The sequence below is a fragment of the Cuculus canorus genome, chromosome 4 (assembly GCF_017976375.1).
Source record: "Cuculus canorus isolate bCucCan1 chromosome 4, bCucCan1.pri, whole genome shotgun sequence".
Taxonomy (NCBI): domain Eukaryota; kingdom Metazoa; phylum Chordata; class Aves; order Cuculiformes; family Cuculidae; genus Cuculus; species Cuculus canorus.
In genome coordinates, this window is record NC_071404.1 from 27,841,469 (window position 1) to 27,861,904 (window position 20,436).

A 20,436-nucleotide genomic window follows, 5' to 3' on the forward strand; every position below is an offset into this window, starting at 1 on the left:
ATCGATAGATCATCGATTGTTTCAAACTTCCCGATAGAGAAGGAGATGTTATGGGTCATTTCTCTGTGGAAAACACTAGGGGCTGGAACATGAATTTGCTGCCCAGCGAACCGTAGTGCTGAACAGTCCTCCCAGACCTGGACAAACAGACCAAAGGTTTTGTGTACTAGGGGAACACTCCCATTCAGAAAGCCTTATGCATGCAAATGTTACTATGCCAACAATTTTAAGCACCATGCATGTGGAATGCATGACCTTATCAGTCTTTCCTACTTAATACCAAAATATTAGCATCAAGGAAGTAAAGCATCATATGCTATATTCATTGTTATTTACACCCTTTTCAGCCATCCAGATTTTTAACTTGACATGTTTAAGTATTTAGCATCTCTAAATGAACAAGGCATTCTGAATGCCATAAAAACAAGCACGTCTTTTTTTCGTTCTCAAAACCACAAGTGGGTTTGGGTCACATTTTCTCTAATGCAAGCTATAAAATGATTAAAGACAGGGCTTTAAGCTGGTCTCCAATTCAACAGAATGGAGGAATTATTTAAATATAAATCATTGCAGTCTGTGCTTTCCATCACATAAAACATAGAATCAACCAAATTCAGATAACTTATAAAGACCATACGAAAACGTCATATGTGATTTTACAGAAGTGTGAGGCTTTCTCTTAATTTTAATTACCGGACAGAATCTTTTTTTTTTTTTTTTAAATACATTTCTGTACTGTAAGACTGCTGTTTATTATGCTTCTTTTTGAGATACAGCAGGTTTTTTTTGAAGTCACAATACCACTCAAAAATTAGATCATACAATTATATCAAATTTGGGTCAAATCCTGCAAACTTTACTCAGGCATAAACTCCTTAATTACGCATGTAGTCTCTTTGACGTCAGTTAGATTACTCACTTGAGTAGGGTTTGCAGGGTTTGAGTAGGATCTGGCCCACTGTGACTCAACTAATACTGCACCATATCTAGGCATAAACTGAAATAGAAAACATAGTTTCAGGGAATATTTGTTGACTAGGAAACAGACAAAAATCAATGAAGACTTTTTAAATTGCAGAAAACTTGCACTATTTAGCTTACAACCATTACCATATCGGGACAAGACCTACTGCAGTCAGAATCGAAGCAAGCAAACGAGTTGCAAACCACAGTTAATTGTGTATTTAGAGACAGTGAGCAACATATAACTATTACGCAATTAAAATTACTTTCTCTGATGTTGTCACTTTAGAAATGGAGAACTTTAAACAACATAGGAAAAGTTGATTAATAAATGAGGCTATTGTTTCAGTCTATGCAATTGTGAAGCTGTATGCTATCTCCACCTAGAGGTTTAAAGCTTAAATATCATTTTGAATTCTGTTATGTTGACCAAAAAAAGAGGCATGCCCGTATTAAAAAATATGTGAGCATTATTTTAGAGACTGTGATCCGCTCTTTGACTTCACAATAATCTATTTCTCCATCTTAACTGTGCAGAATCACAGCGATACAGTAACTCCAACAAATCTTTCTGATCCAATAAAGTATTGAAAGGAATTATTTTTCTTTTACCGGTGAAATAAAGCCTCAATTCACAAACTGTTTAAGGACAAGAGATTCGGCTTATACGGTCCCTAGGCTACCTTCTACCGCATTCAAACAGCTAAGAAAGATTTTTTTATTACATTGTTACATACTATACTTTTATAACCTCTCACAGAAGCTTAACCTTAGCAGATCGCAACATGCATGTTGGTACTGAACAATAAAATTAAACATCCCCTCACCTTGTTGGTAGCCACACCAATAAAACGAGAAGAACCAACTGCATCTCGGAGAGTGCCAGCTTCCTCTTCATCGCCGCTCTTCGCAAAACCTAACCGTGCAAGAAGAACACAAACCCACTCTCAGCTACTGTCAGTCTCCGCCAAGCAGTGCTCCCAACTTAACCCGAGAGGAAAAATATGTTACTTCAGTGGAGAGAGGAAACCAATGGATTTCTGCAGCACTTTTCACTACTAACAACTTATTGTATCTCCATCTTCCCCAACGATCCTGCTCTGTGCAAAGAGGCAACGTATGATTAAAAGTGGCATGTGAGCAGACGCATCAGATGCTTTCCTTTCCTGTAAGCCGAAAGCCCCGAGACGAAAAAGGAATAAAAAAAAAAATAATAAAAAGAGACCGTTATGCATAAAAGGCTCTCCGTGCGAGCATCCCCCGCCTGGCCGCAGCCGGGGGGCGGCAGGCACGCCGTGCCGGGCGCGGGGACCGCGGGCGAAGCCGCCCCAGCGAAGGCAGAGGGAGGAGGGGGACAGCCCCGCAGGGCGACCGCCCCGGGCCGCCGCCGAGCCCCGCCGCGGGGACCCTACCTGGGGGTGACGGGGCGTGGGGGGGCAGAGGAAGGGAGGGCGCCGGCGGCGAGCGGGGCAGGAGGCGGCGGCGGCGGCGGGGAGCGCGCCCGGGACCGAGCGGCTGCCGAGCGGCGGGAGCGCGCGCGCGGCGGGGCGCGGGGGCGGCGGCTCCGCGGGTGCGGACCCTGCCCGGGGGAGGGGGGGGGGGCGCGGGGACACGGGCACACACACGCACGGCGCGGCGCCCGCTGCCCCCGGGGACGGAGCGGGGGGAGGAAGATGCAAGTCACCCTGATGAGCGGCGGCTCCTGCCTTACAGCCTGCGCGGTGACTTGGCCTGTGCGCCAACGACTGACTGAGGGAAAAGCGATCCCCAGCGCGATAAACCGCATTTTCCGCAGCCTTTCTCAAGCTTTTAATCACCCCTTGTTCAGTACGCGTGGGACCGGGCATCAACCCAACAACCGCCCTGCGCTCTCCATCGCCGGTACCCGCTTTCCACCCTCGCTCCGAGTCTGTCTCATTAATATTCCTTTCCCCACTTGCCCATTGGCACAGTCTAATTGAAATGCAGAGAGAAGAAATGTCTGTCATTCGAAGTGAGCTCAGGATGCAGGCAGCTGAGAAAACAAACCTTGCTTTTTTTTTTGGCTCAGATGGCATTACTCTGTTGTCTTTTACAGCACGTTGCCCTCCTTTCCCATACCCAGTCTTTCTTGGGTAGTAACCGGACCGCTCATTCCCATTCATTTTAGCTTTTCCAGCTCAAGTAGATCAGGACAGGCATGACGATTAAAGAGAAGAGTTTAAATTTAGTGTACCCTCATTTTGCATTGTTAGCCGGGAAATAATTGAATAACACAAGCAAGAATGTTCCAGCTTTTTTTTTTAAAAAAAAAAAAAAGTTTCCGTCCATCTCCTTTCCTTTCAATCTCTCAAAGCCAAAAACCAGCTTTCAGTTATGCTCTTAGTGTCACTGGCCTACCTGCTTATTATGTTTTAGCTGAGGTTGTTTTGCCGAAGTTTGCTTCTGAATCATCAGTGGTTCCAAAATGAACATGTGAGGTTGTCTGCACAGACTCGTGGGGGGGAAAGAGGAGGGATGGAAAGGAGGAAAAAAAATATTTTATTTGGTTAACTATAGGATGAACTACAAAAATTGAGGGTTTTGGCAATTTTTTTCCTACTTTCCTTACTGCTGTTTTTTTCCTGTGTTTCCTGCTTCCTGATTATTGCTGCTTGCAACTGGAGATTCCCTTGTTTTCCTATTCTAGTGGCTTACTAATTCCACGGCAAAGCATGAGAGGCAAAAGAAGGAAGAAAAGTGCTTGAGCTGTCAAGATGATCTGCTACTTCCAACTTTGAGATATTTCATAATTTGCTACTGCACAAGAGAGAGGGAGCAAGCTGGATTTCTTTGTTTCCTTAAAAAAAATAAAAAACACAGTAAAATGACAGTCCAAAGTGTGGGAAATGACAATGATAAGGACACAAGTACAAAACCTGAAATCCAAAGAACACTCATTCAGCAGGCACTTAATGCTGCAAACCTAAAGTACAAGGCCCTTGTTTTTTCCTTTCCAGATGTGAAAAATTCCTCTGCTTACAGTTCTTCATTGTCTGATCAGTCAACCATCTGTGACCAATCTAGTGTTCTAGGAATTAGCAACTGCAGAACTGACAACTGTTAATGAAGGCAGAATCAACTCTTACAGTAATGAAAACTAGTTTTAACTACTTGTCCTAAGATAGGGTGGCTTCACAAATATCAATATGCACCAAAAAATCATTAAAAGTGAAGAGCCTTCATGACTTAAGATAATGTGAAATATGTTATCTGATAGAAGCTGAATAATTTTTTTCCACGGGTATTCATGGCATTCCTTCCCAAAAGAACCTTTGAATAACCATAATACCGGAACTAGAATCCAATCCTTATATGTATATCAAAAAATAGATAAACACATTTGTTAAACAAAGTAGTCCCGATGGCTCCTTGTTGCTGTAATAGCATATTGTCATTCCTCAAAAGCCACGTGGGATAGGTATGTTTTAATGAGCTTGTGCTCAAAACCTTCACCCAGGAATATGTGCTGGGTTTTAGGCTCTAGTCACAATTATTATGTGTGATGTTCTTTGAGATTTACCATTGCTTCATCCATTGAAGTCACAGTTCAGATAAACCACATGCCTTGAAAGTATCAGAAACCTGGCAATAACTCCTTATTCCCGTTCTCAGACGAGTTGGACAGTCCTTGGTATCCCAAATCACAGGGAAGCCGAGCACAGTGACAGCTGGCTGAGGCAGTGCATGAGAGATCAGAGGCAATATGATTACTACCAGAGAGAAGGTTCTTCATGCTAGTCCCACACGCTTGTAAGCAATGCCGCTGCTGAACTAGACGACATTTGAGAAGCGTGATATAGCTGGGGTTTTATTGTTTAGTTGGGTTACTTGCATGCATAGCTCACAAACGCAAAATGTATTAGCTCTTGTTGGTTAGAAAGAGCACACGAGCCCTCTCAGATGTGTAGTGAACAAGGAACTCTCTTCGTTTTCATGTTATTATTTGTGCAGTGGTATTGAATGCTGTCATTGGTTATCGAATTTCAGTTAGCTCTGAGTCATGTGCGGCGTCCAGTACATCACCTCAGTTTGTGAGACTCATGAGTCCTGATGCGAGTGCCCTGGAAGGTAGGGAGTCATGCCATTGGTTTGAGCAGGTCTTGGAACAGTCCACTAGAAAGCAGCAGGTCTACAAATTGTTACTTTCAGAGTACAGACAAATTAATTGTCTTATTATTTTTTGTTCTTATGTTTTATTTTCTAAAATATAGATATAACTAGGATTCAATCCTTATTTTGATATTTTAAAATATCTTTTAAAAAAAGAAACTTACAATCGTATTGTTGCCAAAACTGTAGACACACTGATAAATGATGTTTCACAATACCTTTGTGAGTTTGGAAGCTTTCTCTGTGAGGACAAATTGCAGGTATCTGACTTGTAAGCACTTCTTCCACTTTAGAAGTATAGAATCATGGGAGAGGTTAAACCCAAGCAAGTCATTCTCCATACTGCAAAATACTAAATCAAATGGTTCCTTTACCATTTTCCTTAAAAGGATCATTGAGATAACAAAGTTACTCCATCCTTCAGGCAGAACAAATTACTCAAAATAATATCCCTATTTTGTAGCTATTAGGGACATGGCAGTAAACATTTTTTGTCATGAACATAATCCAGTCATGCCAAACAGTACTTAATGCAGTATGCTGATCTAGTGTATATTCTGCAGTATACTAGTTCCAAACAAAAATTTTGGCAGATTGAGGTAATCATCATATACTTTGTGCTGCTTGAGAATAATCCTCACCCTTAGTTCCAGGCCAGCAATGCTCTTAGCTATAAGAATATAAACAATGATCACTGCGGTTCAGAAAAGTAATGAATATATATGAAAATTGAAGTGATATTTCATAAATTTTTATATGTGACATAGAAATGGATTTTTATTACTATAAAGTATGATTTTTATAAATGCTTTAATCTCTAAAAAGGCATAAACCCCATCTTTCAATCAATATGATATTCATTATTGGAAAGACTATTTTATTTTTCCTTTTAAAATCTATAAGAATTAGTACTTAACTATTAATACATAAATGGAAGTGTTTGAAATCTATAACCAAGATACCAAACCAATGAAATTTTATATATTTATGTTGCCTTCCCCTTTCCCTTTTCTCCTTTTTTTCCCCTTTTCCCTTTCCCTTTTTCCCCTTCCCCTTTCCCCCTTCCGTTTTTCCCTTTCCCTTTTCCTTTTCCCTATCCCTTTCCCCTTCCTTTTTCTCCTCTTTAAGTGAATAATGACAAAATAAGATGTTGAAGAGAGAACTGGGTTTTGAGCAAGTCAGTCCCTAAACTGATTCATCATGCAGCTACATGAACACTAATCTGAGCAAAAAGAAAGCAGTCCTTTCAGGAGCAGCTCCACATTATGCTCCACGGAACTGATGATGGAAATCAGACTTCTATAAGAAAAGAAGACTCAGGTTTCCAAAACACCCTAGTCTCTGACTTTCCACAAGAGTGCACCCCAGAGAGGTGAAATTATTTTCAAACACACCATTCAAGAGTAGATGCTAGTATAACGAAAAAGGAAGCAAGAAAAATCTTATGGCCTTATGTGGTATCCACTGTTTTAAGTGCCCACGCAACCTTTAATCTTTAGGATATTCCATCTAATTGTGACAGTTTAGGACTGGGAATAGTTGCTGTGCTCATTCAAAAGCTCTAACTATCATACAGACATCCTGACGAAAGAGCAGAAGTAAATGACCAGTGCCAGCTTTAATTCAATCATCTGTAATCAGCTTTGAGTCACTCTCCAAGGTGCATTGGTAAGTTTAGCAGGAGAGGAAATTGAAATGAGCTTTCCCATCTTACCTGTTGATGAGTGTTTTTTCTTTGCCAGGATTATACTTCCCCCAAATCTGAAAATTAAAACCCACACACGGATTTTCAGTCTTCTCTGAACCAACCAAGATCTATAGGAAGAATGAGTGCCAAGTCTTTTCTGCCTATCAGGAGTAGTGAGACTTGCATCATGCTTTTAGGAGATGGTAGATATTCCTTGATGAAACAAACGTAAGGCAAATGGCAGAGGGCAATGCAACACACGCCAACTGGCACGGGAAATCTCAGATAAATAGAATTGATTCACAACTCTTGGTTTGAATGAGAAGAAAGGGAGATGTGCTTTTGTAAATAACAATAGTTTTCTTCAGCTGCAAATTCCAGCTTCCTTTTCACATCTGTGGGGAGCTCACGTATCATAGCAGGCTGAAAGTAATTTTACAGCAAAAAAAGACCTTTGCTCTAGGAAGACAAGAGAGAACACAGAAAATGCAAGTGTATGTTAAATAATTTCATAAGTATCTTCGCATTTGTGTTATTTGTAGAAATAGAATCTATTATATCTTTCAGCTGTTCACTCAAGTATGCCTTTGACTGTGAAGATTTTTTTCACATAAAGCAGCACAGATTTGTGAAGATTCATGTTCCAGGTGTCCAGCTTGGGGCAAGCAGAGCTTGTTTATTAGAGGGATAGAAATATTCAGCATTTCTAAAAATCAGCATGGCAACACAGAGCTACTTTTAGGTTCATTACTTTTGAATATATTTTGAAGTTCAAAGACAAATGCTCTTCTGTTGCTACAACGAGACTAATATGCAGAGAAAATTTTACAGACATAGGGCCAGTCATGATCCACCTTTTTTCAAAGACTACAAAGAAAGGAGAGACACTAGACTTCTGCCAACTTGTATTGCCCACAAAATTATCATGAAATACCAGGAATTATTTGTCAATGGCTCTTTACTTCTGTGAAGGTCTCATCTTCCCTCTTCACTGGTTAATATTGGCCATCCTAAACAATGTTCAATGCACAAGAATTTATCAATGACCAATGGATTTACCTAAGCTTCAAAGCCTCAGACAACTTCTGAGAGGATGCGCTCCTGCACATTTTCCCTTGCCACGATGCAGTTTGCAGACAGATGACACAACCTTACAGTGATGTTTCCACATCTAAAATAATTGAGTTAAATTATACTTTTGTCGAGTCAGTATCATGACCTGGGAGTGTTGGTCAACAGCCAGCTGCTTATGAGCCAGCAATGTGCACAGGTGGCCACGAAGGCCAAGAGCATCCTGGCTTGTATCATAAATAGTCTGGCCAGCAGGAGTAGGGGAGTGATCATCCCTCCGTACTCAGCACCGGTGAGGCCGCACCTCAGACACTGTATTCAGTTTTAGGCCCCTGACCACAAAAAAGACATTGTGGTGCTGAAGCATGTACAGGGAAGAGCAACAAAGCTGATGAAGGTTCTACAGCACAAGTCTTATAAGGCGCGGCTGAGGGAACTGGGGTTGTTTAGTCTGGAGGAAAGGAGGGGAGACCTCAAAGCTCTCCACGACTGCCTGAAAGGTGCAGTGAGGTGGATGTCAGTCTCTTCTCCCAAGTAACAAGCAATAGGATGAGAGGAAATTACCTCGAGGTGTGCCAGGAGAGGCTTGAAATATATATTTAGGAAAAAGTATTCACTGAAATTGTTGTCAAACATTGGAACAGGTGCCCAGGTGGAGTCAGCATCACTGGAGGTATTTAAAAGACATGAACATATAGTACTTCAGGACACAGTTTTGTGGTGGACTTTGAACTGTCAGGTTTACAGTTGGATTTGATCTTAAAAGTCTTTTCTAACCTAAATATTCTACAATACTGTGAAAGATTAGTAAAAGCAAGCAGAAAGTTAAATGGAATTTAGCATGACAAACAAAGATATTACGGAAAGATCAGTTTTGCAGACAAACTGATTTAAAAGCTACTGTCTTTTGTGAACAAGCCTAAGTCATGCTAGAACAAAAAGCACAATGTAGACCCTCAGATTGCCTGAAAACTGCTGAAATCAGCAGGTCTGACAGTCAGTGACAGGTTCTGAGCAGAAAAAAACCATGGATTTTTTTATTCTTACTAAGAGGGCATTTAAATTTTGACTATTTTTTTTTAAAATGGGTGTTTTTATGAAGCCCTGATTAAAAATTTCAGCCCTTGCCCTAATTTCAGTGCTGCTTGAAAGAATGGCCAGAATTCATTAGCAATCTGCTAAATGAATCACTGCTCCTAGTCAGGGGAAAGCTTTTGTTGCTGATCCAAGATTACCTTATCTTGGGTGGCAAAAAATCTGCATTTTAAAAATTATTCTGCCTCCCAGTACTTCAAAGGGTTTCCTCCTGTCTGTGACTAATGTTAGCTAAAACACACACAAAGGTGTTCTTCTATCACTGAGAACAAATAATCCAAAGACAGTTCTAACATGAAATGTCTTGCCTAGATTCAACAAGAACAACAGAAAAATCACATTTCTCTGTACTAAGTTGACACAAATGTAGCTTTTTTGTCTATGGAGTCTAGATAGTAAGATTTAGGAAAAAGGGTTGTGTTGTGCTATGTCCCATGTTTGTTAGAAAAAAACATAAATCACATAATTGCTTATGGATGTAGCTGTAGCCTGTGACAGTTTGCTCACATTTTGCAAAAACACTGAGCTATTTATAAACATATCTGGGTTAAGTAATTGCCATTATATTATTTTTATACATTTAAAAGAAGAATTCAGCTTTTCTGCACATTGCAGATGACATATTATGCAGGATGAAAATTAGATCATAGCAAAGATATTTGCATAAACAATCTGCCAGATTTCAGTACCTGCTCCTTGTACTGCAGTTTCTTAAACTGCCTCTTCCTGCACCAACAGATAGAATCATAGAATAGTTTGGGCTGGAAGGGACCTTTAAAGGTTATCTACTCCAACCCTTCTGCAATGAAGAGAAACGTTTTCAACTAGATCAGTTTGCTCAGAGCCTCATCCAACCTGAGCATGAATTTTTCCAGGGACAGAGGAATCAGGAAGCCCCCAGCTGGGTAGATGAAAACCACTCCTGTTCCCAAGGAGCCGGCCAGTTAGACGGATTCTCAACCAGCCCTGCTGGAGGGAGCTGAAGTCCCCAAGCAAGCATAAATGCAAAAAACTGCTAGCATGTGCCTAAACCGGCAGTATGAGTCCTTATAAATTCTTGCATGCTTCAGTGCAAGAGGTCTTAACATGAGTGAAGGTTCTCCATTTCATCTCTACTCACTTCTGTATGCTGGAGCCAAGCACAGCCCAGGACCCAAGAAAAAGCAGGAGACTTCAGCAGCTGTCAGTCCAGCCACATTCCAGGAGTTACGTGCTTTGAGAATGTCATGGGCTAAAACAAATAAATACCAGCCAAATGGATGACACTTGGCGTGAACAGGCTTGATCTTCCTCTCCTTTCAAGCAATGTATCACTAGTGAAATAGAGGTGACTCCCTAAGGGCATCCAATACATGCTTCTTCCTTCATGTAGGGGTCTACAGTAACAGTCTATGCTTTAAAGAGGGAGAAAACTAGTCTGTATTTTAATATTAATTTCCATGACACTGAGTCTAAATTGCAGGTAAGTGCAAAGGGATTTTTAAGGAAAAACAGACTTGTCCTGGTATCTCACTAACTTAGTGAGAATGTATAAACAGTTACACAGATTACAGCATTACTGTTTGTGTCAACACAGTATTGTACTTCCAAGCGTCTGTATAGCAACTGCTTGACACAAGAGAGCAACTGAGCAGCTGCTAGTAAATATTATGTTGCTCTCTACAAAGTAAGCACTGTGTTATCCAAAAGCTTTTACTAAAAAAGATTTTACTAAACATTGATTCTGCGGTACCTGGATTTGTGCTCTGAGGTCCTGCTGGTGGTTCTTACTGTCTTAACTAAGAACTTAGACAGATCCTCACCTTGATCTGGCCAGTCCCTGGCATGGGTGGACAAAGTTGCATGCCACATTTTGGAAACACGGTGACAGGCTCTCCCCTCTTCCCTGGTGGCCACTATGCAATTTTCTCACTGCACTGTCTGACTTTAGAGGCCATCTCCCGCATTGCAAGTCCCCTTTTTTTGCTGCAAGGCCCTGAGGGGCCCCTAGGGGGCAGCTCCAGTAGCTCCTTCCCTGCTTCCTGGGAAATGCAGTGCCACATTTGATGAAGGCAACTTTTAGCTAACCCTGAATTCTCACTGTGTCAAAAAGCAGGCATAAGCACAGCCAGAAGCTGCAAACATGCCTGTTAGCCAGGGCAAGATCCTTCCTAGTGCTGCCTCTCCCTAAAAGCCTAAATCTGTTCTCACCAACACCAAAAGCAGAGGAACCTCTTATCGTCATATCCTTGACTATTTACGGATTTTTGAACTACGCATTTGCCCAGCATAATTACTTGCACAGAGAAGTGTAGATGGTTGTTATGATTTCAAATAACACTTCCTCTTCAAGGAAAAAATTGTAGCCAAATAGAGTCTTATTCAATTTTTGAAATTTTAAAAGATTAACAAGGGACTCTGTTTGCATATGGACTTTTCTAATGCTCAGAGCCTAAAGACTACATTATAATAAATATTCAACTAAGAGATAGATTTGCCAAAACCCACCAAGAGACTAGGTAAAAAAAAAAAAGCTTAGAGAAAATACGAAAAAAAATCTTTGTGGACTGTTCCTATGACTGTTACAGATGTACCTTGCAGCTTTCACACATTTTCACTGAAACAGTATGGATTGCAGAGAACAGCCTGCTTCCCAACTTTATGTTGCTAAATCCAGCCCCTCATGAGCAAATTCAGGAAATGGGGGATATTAAAATATTTTTTTTTCTGCACAGCAGTAGATCTGTCTTAAATTCAGGTAGAAACACACTGTTTCCTCATATTCATTCTTATCCTATATAAAAAAAAAAAAACCCAGCAAACTTACAAACATAAAATAAGTCTAAAACAAAACTCAAATGCATCAAGCTATACAAAGAGACTATGAAGACTTTTTTTCTTTAAATATATATCTCTTACCCTATTGCCTTTCATCTTCAGGGTGATTTTCTTCTCAATTTTTTGCATTTTCTGCCAGCCCATTCCACCTTCAGAAAGAAATCACAGACTTTAAGTTGCTTCTCTGTTACATCGTAAATACTTTGAAGAATAAATATATCGAAGTTAAATGTTATTCAATACTTTTTATTTCATTTTTTCAACATTATTTTAAGTGGAAAATGAGTCTTTGGTGTTCCATCACTTAGATAAAATTGCAAAAATATTCTTGCAGTTAAGAATTTTGTACTTCACTAATACATCAACAGTGTTGAAAACATATGTCTCAAAGGGTGTGAACAGTGCTTGTAAAGCCATGTAACTCTCCTTGAAAGACACAATATGGTTCTATATGGTTGAAAACGAAAGAGTAAATGTAAGTTGATACTGGGTATTATTCCCACACATTCTTTGAATAAACTCTCCTTGCTCTCAGTTTTCATGACTTTATATGTTTTGTAATTCAACTCTCTCCTAAGTGCACAGCAATTCTTTCTCTTTTTTAAAAAAAATTAATCTTAATTACACATATCCAACTCCACATTATTACTACATCTCTTCAAGTTCTTTTGTCATCCATCAAACCAAGCTGTAGTGTTAAAATCCCAGTCACATTAAAATGAATGTTCTTGAATTTCACAGGACCTATAATTCCTGCCAAGACTTTTTAACTTCGGAAACTGTTTTGAAGGTGAGTCCTTTGGATATCTTTCACAGAAGAATGGCAGGGACTGTTCCACTATTCCACACAAATACCTGTGCTGTATTCAAATGAAGTTATATTTGAGTGAGCGGATCCCTATAGTGCAGTTATTTGGGAGGTACAGAGAAATGTGAAGAAGATTTGAAGTCACTCAGATTCTGTTAACACTGTAGAATTTGGTGGTATGAGCAACGAAGCTGCTTAATAAAATGAGCACTTTTGGTATAACAAGGTGAACACATGCTGGGAGGTAACTTCAACCAGACGTGGCTTTAGGGCTATTAATTCAGGTTTGTCTGCAGATTGCTCTGTACTGGCTGTATTAATACGAATCCCCCTAAAAACTTTATGATGTTCATACAGCTTTTTTGAAACATATCACAAATGCAAAGTTTGGCTCATGCTTTACACTCTCTCTCCTGTACCTGTTATCTGATGGACTGTGTAAAGGAAAATGAATGCAGTATCAAATTAAAAAAACGCGATTTTCCACATGTTTTGGAGTAATCCTGAAGTATTATAAGATCATGGAAGGATGATTAGCATAATATATTTATACAAGGACAATGTATATTTAATCAGTACGTAATGGTGATATAATAATAGGTTTCCCTAAAGAGAATGACAGTATGATTTTCAACTTCCTGAATTAATAACCTTGCAGAGTACTGAAGACCATTATTTCACTTCACTCACATGCAGAGAGAAGAAATCTTTTCCTGTGCAAGTAAGGAAAACTCTAAAACATTTCAAAGATGTGGGTAGACAGTACAGAAGAACAAATTAACTCAAGGCGAGTAACCCAGGAAAATTAATGTTGAATTGGAGGTAGTTCAAAGACTTCAAGGGTAACAGTTTAAAATGCAGCATTTATGGCCTTGAGTAGTTAAGACCTTGTGAATTACTATATTCTTTTTAGAAGGCATGAAACATCAAAGAAGAATAAATCTCTGTGTACAAAGTGATAGGAAAAGGAAAGGAAGAGCTCTCATTGTATTTATAGAAGGGCAAGATGCCTTAAGATCCTCAAAGTCTCCTCAGGAGACAGCAACCACTACTGTTGCACTGTGAATAGGGCCATGGATGAAGTGAGATTGTTGAAGGGGCGTGTGCAAGGCTCTAGTTCCCCTTAGGTGGTGTGCCTGGTAGCTGCTCCTCTGTGGCGGGGTCTTCACTTTACAGTGTGACACACATCTATAAGTAGTTCCTTTTATAGTGTGGCTAAATTCAGAGTTCATTAATCAGAAACAGAGATGAAAGATGGTTCTGAATCACTAACGTAAAGTGGCACTGTAATGGAAACGTGATTCTAGGACACACTGCGAAGTTTTTTGGAGGAGAAATAAAGTTTAGTACCTCTGTGTAAAATGCTTGTGATACTTTGCTATGAATACTAAGGATCATCTTTTAAACTGGTGTTTGGGAAGAAGGAAAACTTGGAATATCCAAAGGGGCCACCGAAATTACAGGGTTACTTGTGTTGCACAAGTAAAGGCTCATACTTACTACTGTGAAGGCTGAAGGAGGAAGGGTAAAGAAAGAAAGGAAACTGTTAAGTTGTCTCTAGAAAACAGTGAAGTTAAAAAAAAAAAAAAAAAAGAGAGAAAATGCACCTGGAAGACAAAAGGAGTGGATATCCACATGTCCTGAATAGATGTACTCAAGAAATTCGAAGATTTCTAGCAAGGTGGAACAGCTGCAACAGAAGGCTGTGAAAGAGACAAACACAACAGTTGGTAGGAAAAAGGGAGCAAAGCAGCAGTGTGAACAAAAGATCTCTCTTTTCTGGATGTTTGTTATTTTGAGACCTGTTTCTCATTCTTTCTTTAAACTTTGAAAACACTGACTGGAAAACCCTCTTTCATCATCTTCAATGTTATGGTCTACTGAAAGAGGTGGTTGGCCGGGAAAGTTTTAGTGAAGTGTTTTGCCTATTTACATCTTGAATATTTCAACACTGTTGGTTGGTGGTAGAAAAAAACCTAATTAACAGTAGCAATGACATTATAATGAACGGTACAAAAATGAGGAGCACACTTTATCATAAGAGCCTACACTTGTGGTGAATGTCAGTCCACCACCAACAACACCTTATATTGCACAGATACTAAATATCACCTCTGTCCAGTTTCTGGACAGAGCTGTCTTTGCAGACAATTGTGTTTTAGTAGAATGAATTAATGTATATTGATTCCATTTCAAACACATACATGAAACCTGCCCTTTTCCAAGCAACCTCTCTCTGACAGCTAGTCTTGATTAAGGAAAAGATTTAGTATTAAAATATGTTTGATAAGCATTTTTATTATGCTAAATGTTTACCATGTCTGTTCCAGAGTTTTACAACATCGAATGACTTTTTTTCAAGATTTTTTAGCTGGTTGAGACAAACTCTATCTTCTTCCAGAAGACTTGGGGAATAGGCTACAACTCATTCTGCCATTTAATAAGCTTATTTTTTCCCCCTTAATACTGAATATAGATTCAATGACATCATAGTTGTGTATGTTATAAATATTTTTATTCTGAATGCCTCAGAAGGGTAAAGTGAGTGCTTACATGAATTGGAAGCAAGTGACATTTCTCAAGTTTCTTGAAAACGTATGCACGGGTCAAGATCAAGAGTAAAGATTTTCTGCCGAGGGGGACAGTATTTTTACAAAACTGCCAAAGTATTTTTAAAACAATATTTTTAATAATATAGTATCTTATTACAATTTTACTATATAATAATCATTACTGGTCTTACAAAATCACTGTAATTTCTTCTTTCTCCATCAGAGAGAGTAAGCCATGATTTATATATTTATACATACACTCTACAAAACTGTGATTGATTAGGCCTGATATTTGATTAATGCATTGTTCATTTCCATCCCAAAAGGGATCAAGCAAGTGAAAAATGAATGAAAAATGTTAGCAAAGTCATTTAAGGATTAATGTGACTACTTTCCATATTCCTCTTCCTCTACCCAGACCTTTCAGGAGCAAATGGCAAATGCATTCCAGCCACTGGCAAGCAAAGAATAGATAATAAAGCTCATAGAAATGACAAAGGTTAATGGAAGGCCATAATAAGGAAAGAAAATTATCTCACAAATTCAATTAGGAACTTTGATATCTAAGGCTAAAAGTAGAAACCAGAGGTTCAGAGATACCTAGACATAGAATTGTATGTCATTGAAATAAGAAAATGTAGAACACATGCTTTTTAGTAGAGCCAAGTCAGTTTTACAAAGGTGAAAGAGGGACAGAAGTATTTACTCCACTGAAAAATCATCTTCACTATCTGGACTGGATACTTTGGTTTGCTAAATTAAAACTGGATTTAACACTTGCAGATTTCCTGCAGGATGATCCCCTGACAAAGCTATTCTCAATGGTCAGGAATTGCCCCTCTCTTTCTTTCTACAGTGGGATGTATCCCCCAAAGAAGTCTACAGCCTCCTTTTCAACCTTCATTAGTTAAAATAAGATAAATGGATAAGATTAAATACAGGGAATGAAACAGTTAGCAATGACTTTGCACTGTTACTTATATGGGATGCAGTTAACAGGATAGCATATGACCACTATCAATTCACTTCCAGTTCTTGATGAATTAATCTTTATTTAAAAATTTAAAGATTATAAATATTAAAGATTAAAAAAAATCTTTATTAATTACCAGAAATACAGAAAAGTTTGTGCAAAATATTCTCCGATTTTATAAAACAAGATACTCTTATTTTAAAGACTAAAATATGGTAATAAATGTAGTAGGGAATTCATAAAGCTTGAATCTAGACTATATGTCTTTCTGCAGCAAAAAGCTATAGAGCACCAGGATAAAATAAAGGAAGTGTCTCAGGGAGCTCGAGAAATAGTTATTCACACACTTGGCCAGGAGAGGGACTGCTAAAGTCTGAGTGACGCTCTGCCCAGCAGAAGCAGCCTTAGTTATGCAGAAAAGGCACCTCCAGGGCAGTGTTGCTGCCAGTTAAAGAGTTCTGCTTTTGATAGTAAATTGCAGCATGAAAGCTGTCCATCTGGAGATTCAGCTATGTACCCAAACTTTCTGAAAATGCACCCTACTTCCTCCCCGGCCCCGACACCCTCCCCCCCCGAATGCTGCATTTTTCCCTGACAGATTAAGGGATTTATTTAGATTTAAAATGACAAAGGCGCTGCTCCAAGTCTTAAATGAGTTAATTATACAGAAATTAAAATGCAATTAAACCTCAGCAATATTCAGGTTGTTCGTAGGCTAAAACCAGTAGACAGTCCATGACCAGACTTCTTCGCCTTTCCTCTACCTCCTTTACCCACCAGGCAAGGCTTTGGCCCTTTCTAGACCTTGTCTGTTTCATTTAACAAGTGCAGATTGGACCACAAGTTCTTCTGACACCTATGAAAACACAAAGATCACTTTTCTAACTTGTACACTTTTATGTTTCCAATAAAGGGCCCTGATTTCCAGATAAAGCTTTGAAATACATATTTTTATCATCTTTCTGTTCCTTCTTTTATGTAATGTCCTAATGCAGTTTGGTTTCAAGCTTTTTGAATTTACAGACCTCTAAAAATCTCCCAGTGGAGATATATAGTGAATTTAAGCTTACTAACAAAATACTTTTTGTTCCATTTCTCACCCCCCTAGGGGAGGAATCCATAGGATTCACAAATTAAAAACCACTGTAATGTCCAAACCTTATGTTGATTGCAACCAACTAGCAAATATGTCTTGTAACTCTAAATGCACCATTTGATTTTACAGGTCTACCTGGAGGCAGGAGGATATAATTCCCATTTAAACAGTGTTAAGTGGGTGAGAGCTGGCTTACATATATTGAATAGAATTGTGTATTTAATCATAAGAGCTTTGCCAATCGTGTTTAATTTTTAAAAGATGTGCCTATTAGAAGTTCTTTCTTCGGTCAGCTAGAGACTCTTTATTCCTACCAGGAAAGGGAAAACATCGACACGCTCCACAAATCAATTTAACTTGATGCACGTTCTTTAGGACCACAGGAGCAACATTCTGGGGGGTAAAGTCCCCCTCTGCATGTGTAGTTGTCAACTCAGATACGACACCTGGGAGGAAAAGGGACTTGTCCTTGTCCAGCCTGTCCCTCATTATTCTTATTGTCGGTGTGCGCACAGTCACCAGGTCCTCGGTACCCTGTGCCAAGACAGGCAATTGAGGTTTTATCCAAACTATGACTTAAGCAGACTCAAACCGATGTTAGATAGCTCAATACATAAGGCATGCAGAGCGAGAGCTCAAACAAGGTCCAGAACAGCCACCTGGTAGTTACACGCGTCTCCTGAGCTTACAAATACTTCAAAAATCAAACTGGGATATTTTTTTAGAAAATATCAAGGCACTTGATTCTTAAACTGTAGGCAGATGTTTATCTGCCAAAGTTATTCTGACCCACCTCTCCCATGATGGCACCCCAGTCACTGTCCTGGTTCCATGTGACACTAGGGAAACTTATCTATCAACATACAACAACAGAATAAACCTCATCTCAACTGTGGGACCATGTGTTGTTAATTAGAAACAAAAAGAATGACGACACAGGGATGGAAATCATCAGAAGGTTCCTGAATATTGAGATCAAGACAAGTTCAGAACCTTTTATTCTCTGTAGTTGTCACCTACATTCCTGAAGAAATTGCTTTAAAAAACAAATTACGACAAAAGTTGAGTTACTCTTTCTTTTTCCCCATATGATTCAGAATTGTCTAATTTGGAGGAAGAGTGGTGGGTGGTTTTTGTGGATTTGCAAGGACAGCTGCTCCCATTCCAGTTAAAATCTCAGCATTCATTCCATTTTTGGCAGAGCAGAGAGTGTTTAAACGGCTAGTAAACTAAAAACACCCAAATCTGCAAATGATTGTTTGAACTTAAACTGCAAGCTTCTGCATGTAGGTGGCAGACCCCATTCCATGCTGAGGCAAATCTTTTTTAATCAGTGCATTGCCTTGAATTAATATACACTATAAAATAAAGGCATTTTTGTTTGAATTCCTTGTGCTGCAAGGAAACACTATTCTCTTCTTCTTGCCAAAGTTGTCTAATACCCAAGTCACACAAAACATTTTTTTTTTGAGAAGAAGTGCAAAATCCAATGGCTTATGCAACATGTCACAGAAAAGCGTTGTATGAAAATGCAAGCTGTGCTATGCAGAGGTGATTGCAAAGTAAGCACTAGTTTTTAAAACTAGTACACTGGAGTACTTAAAAGAGCCATTAACCCAAGTTCTCATTCTTGTGTAGGAGTTTCATAAAAACTCATATTAGAATATAAACCAAGCACCTCCCCAGCCATTTCAAACAGATTTAATCCCTTGTTATTTTAATACATTAGGATGCTGTGCATATGATTTAATGTAAAATTTTAATGTGCCTAATGTGTTTAAACTAGTGAGTTAAATAATCAGTCTTTAAATTAAGTGAGGAAAAAGACATATGAAGCAATTGTTGTGTTCCTTTTGCTTTGATTTATATACTTAGTTCTGCTATTAACCTCAAGTCTTCTATGGTGTATCTACGAGATGGAATTTTTAAGGCAGAGAAAAAGAAATCAGAGCTTTTTAAACAAACATTCCAATCCAAATAAAGGCTTAAACAGACAGTTAGAGTTTAAATAATTCCTAAATTTCATCAAGCAAGGAACATAGTTCTGTCAGATTTCATTTGAAACCAGCCAGTTTAGAAAACTGTGTTAATTTGGGGCCTTTCACCATATTCAAAGGTTACTCTAATTATTACTATAAAAATTAATTTATTTACTTAGACTGAAAAGTCATTTAGTAAATTCAGCCATCATGGCCCAACAGGAATCTTTTCTGCCTTTAATTTCAAGAGAAATGACAGCTATTCCATCTCATAAGTATCTCTGCTGGTGAATTTTTATGTTACGGACTACACATTTCAACCCTCGTATGCAATACTTACTTCCATCCCATAGGCACTACTGAACAAATAAGTCAGTGGGTTCTGTGCAGAGATCACACTAGTTATAAGTTTATCGAAATCTCAATTACATGCAAACGAGTTTAACACTATTCTGTGCTATGGAGGCATAGCCTGGATTATTTTGCTCACTGTTACTCAAGAGATTTAAAAGAACATTCCAAATACCCTCATTTTAACATTTTTGATTGTCACTTGACAGTAGTTACAGCTCAGTCAATTAAATGTTTAAGCACCAGGACAGGGGATGATTGAGGATTAGTTTGAATGAGCAGGAGTTCGTATTTTTCAGCAATATCAACTGCTTTATGAAATATATCAATAGCTTGCTCACTGTCCTTGTCTTACTCAAAAGGTACTATCTTTTCTGTAAAATATTATTCTAGCATCAACAACAGAAGATAGATAGGAATGTAGGAATATTGTATTATTGGCATTAGGGCTCTCTCTTTTTTTTACTTGATACTGCTTTATCTCGTAAAGAAAGAAACTTCTGACAAAACATTTCATCTCAGTGGATCACTGTGGTTAGAGATCCTACTAGACACCATAGCTGTTAAAAATTTGAAATAAATAAAGGCTTTCTGATGACACTATTTCTTCTAATATATTTTAGACAGCTCTGACGTAGGGAACACTATACAGAAATGTAAATGTATGGCTGAAATATTTTCCACTGTGCATGATTTGCAAGGATACTCTTAAGGACAGCAAAACTTGTCTTTTCCTCACATGAGAATAGTTTTACTTTTATTTAGAGCTTAAGAAAGAAAATTCAGTCCTTTGAAGTTTTAATTTCAGCTCTTAAAAGTGCCTGAAGAGACACCTAAGATATTTTGAGCCTGTAACTTTGTTGCACTTAGTTGCTGTTAAAGCCTGTACCAACCTGGAGAATGCCCTCATTAT

The 20,436-nt window shown here is 38.8% G+C and overlaps 1 protein-coding gene across 5 annotated transcripts in view; it reads right to left on the reverse strand.

Moving 5' to 3' along the window:
• GABRA2 (gamma-aminobutyric acid type A receptor subunit alpha2) overlaps positions 1-3,376 on the reverse strand; it is a 63,260-nt gene extending 59,884 nt beyond the window's left edge. The window contains exons 1-2 of one of the 5 annotated variants that reach the window (XM_054066059.1): positions 3,343-3,376; positions 1,791-1,879 (exon numbers count right to left, since the gene is read on the reverse strand). In XM_054066059.1, coding sequence (XP_053922034.1) covers positions 1,791-1,861 — 71 coding nt within the window. In that variant the 5' untranslated portion in view covers positions 1,862-1,879; positions 3,343-3,376. The other 4 variants (XM_054066056.1, XM_054066057.1, XM_054066061.1 and 1 more) reach the window with 4 other exon arrangements.
• Between the last annotated feature and the right edge of the window lie 17,060 nt (positions 3,377-20,436).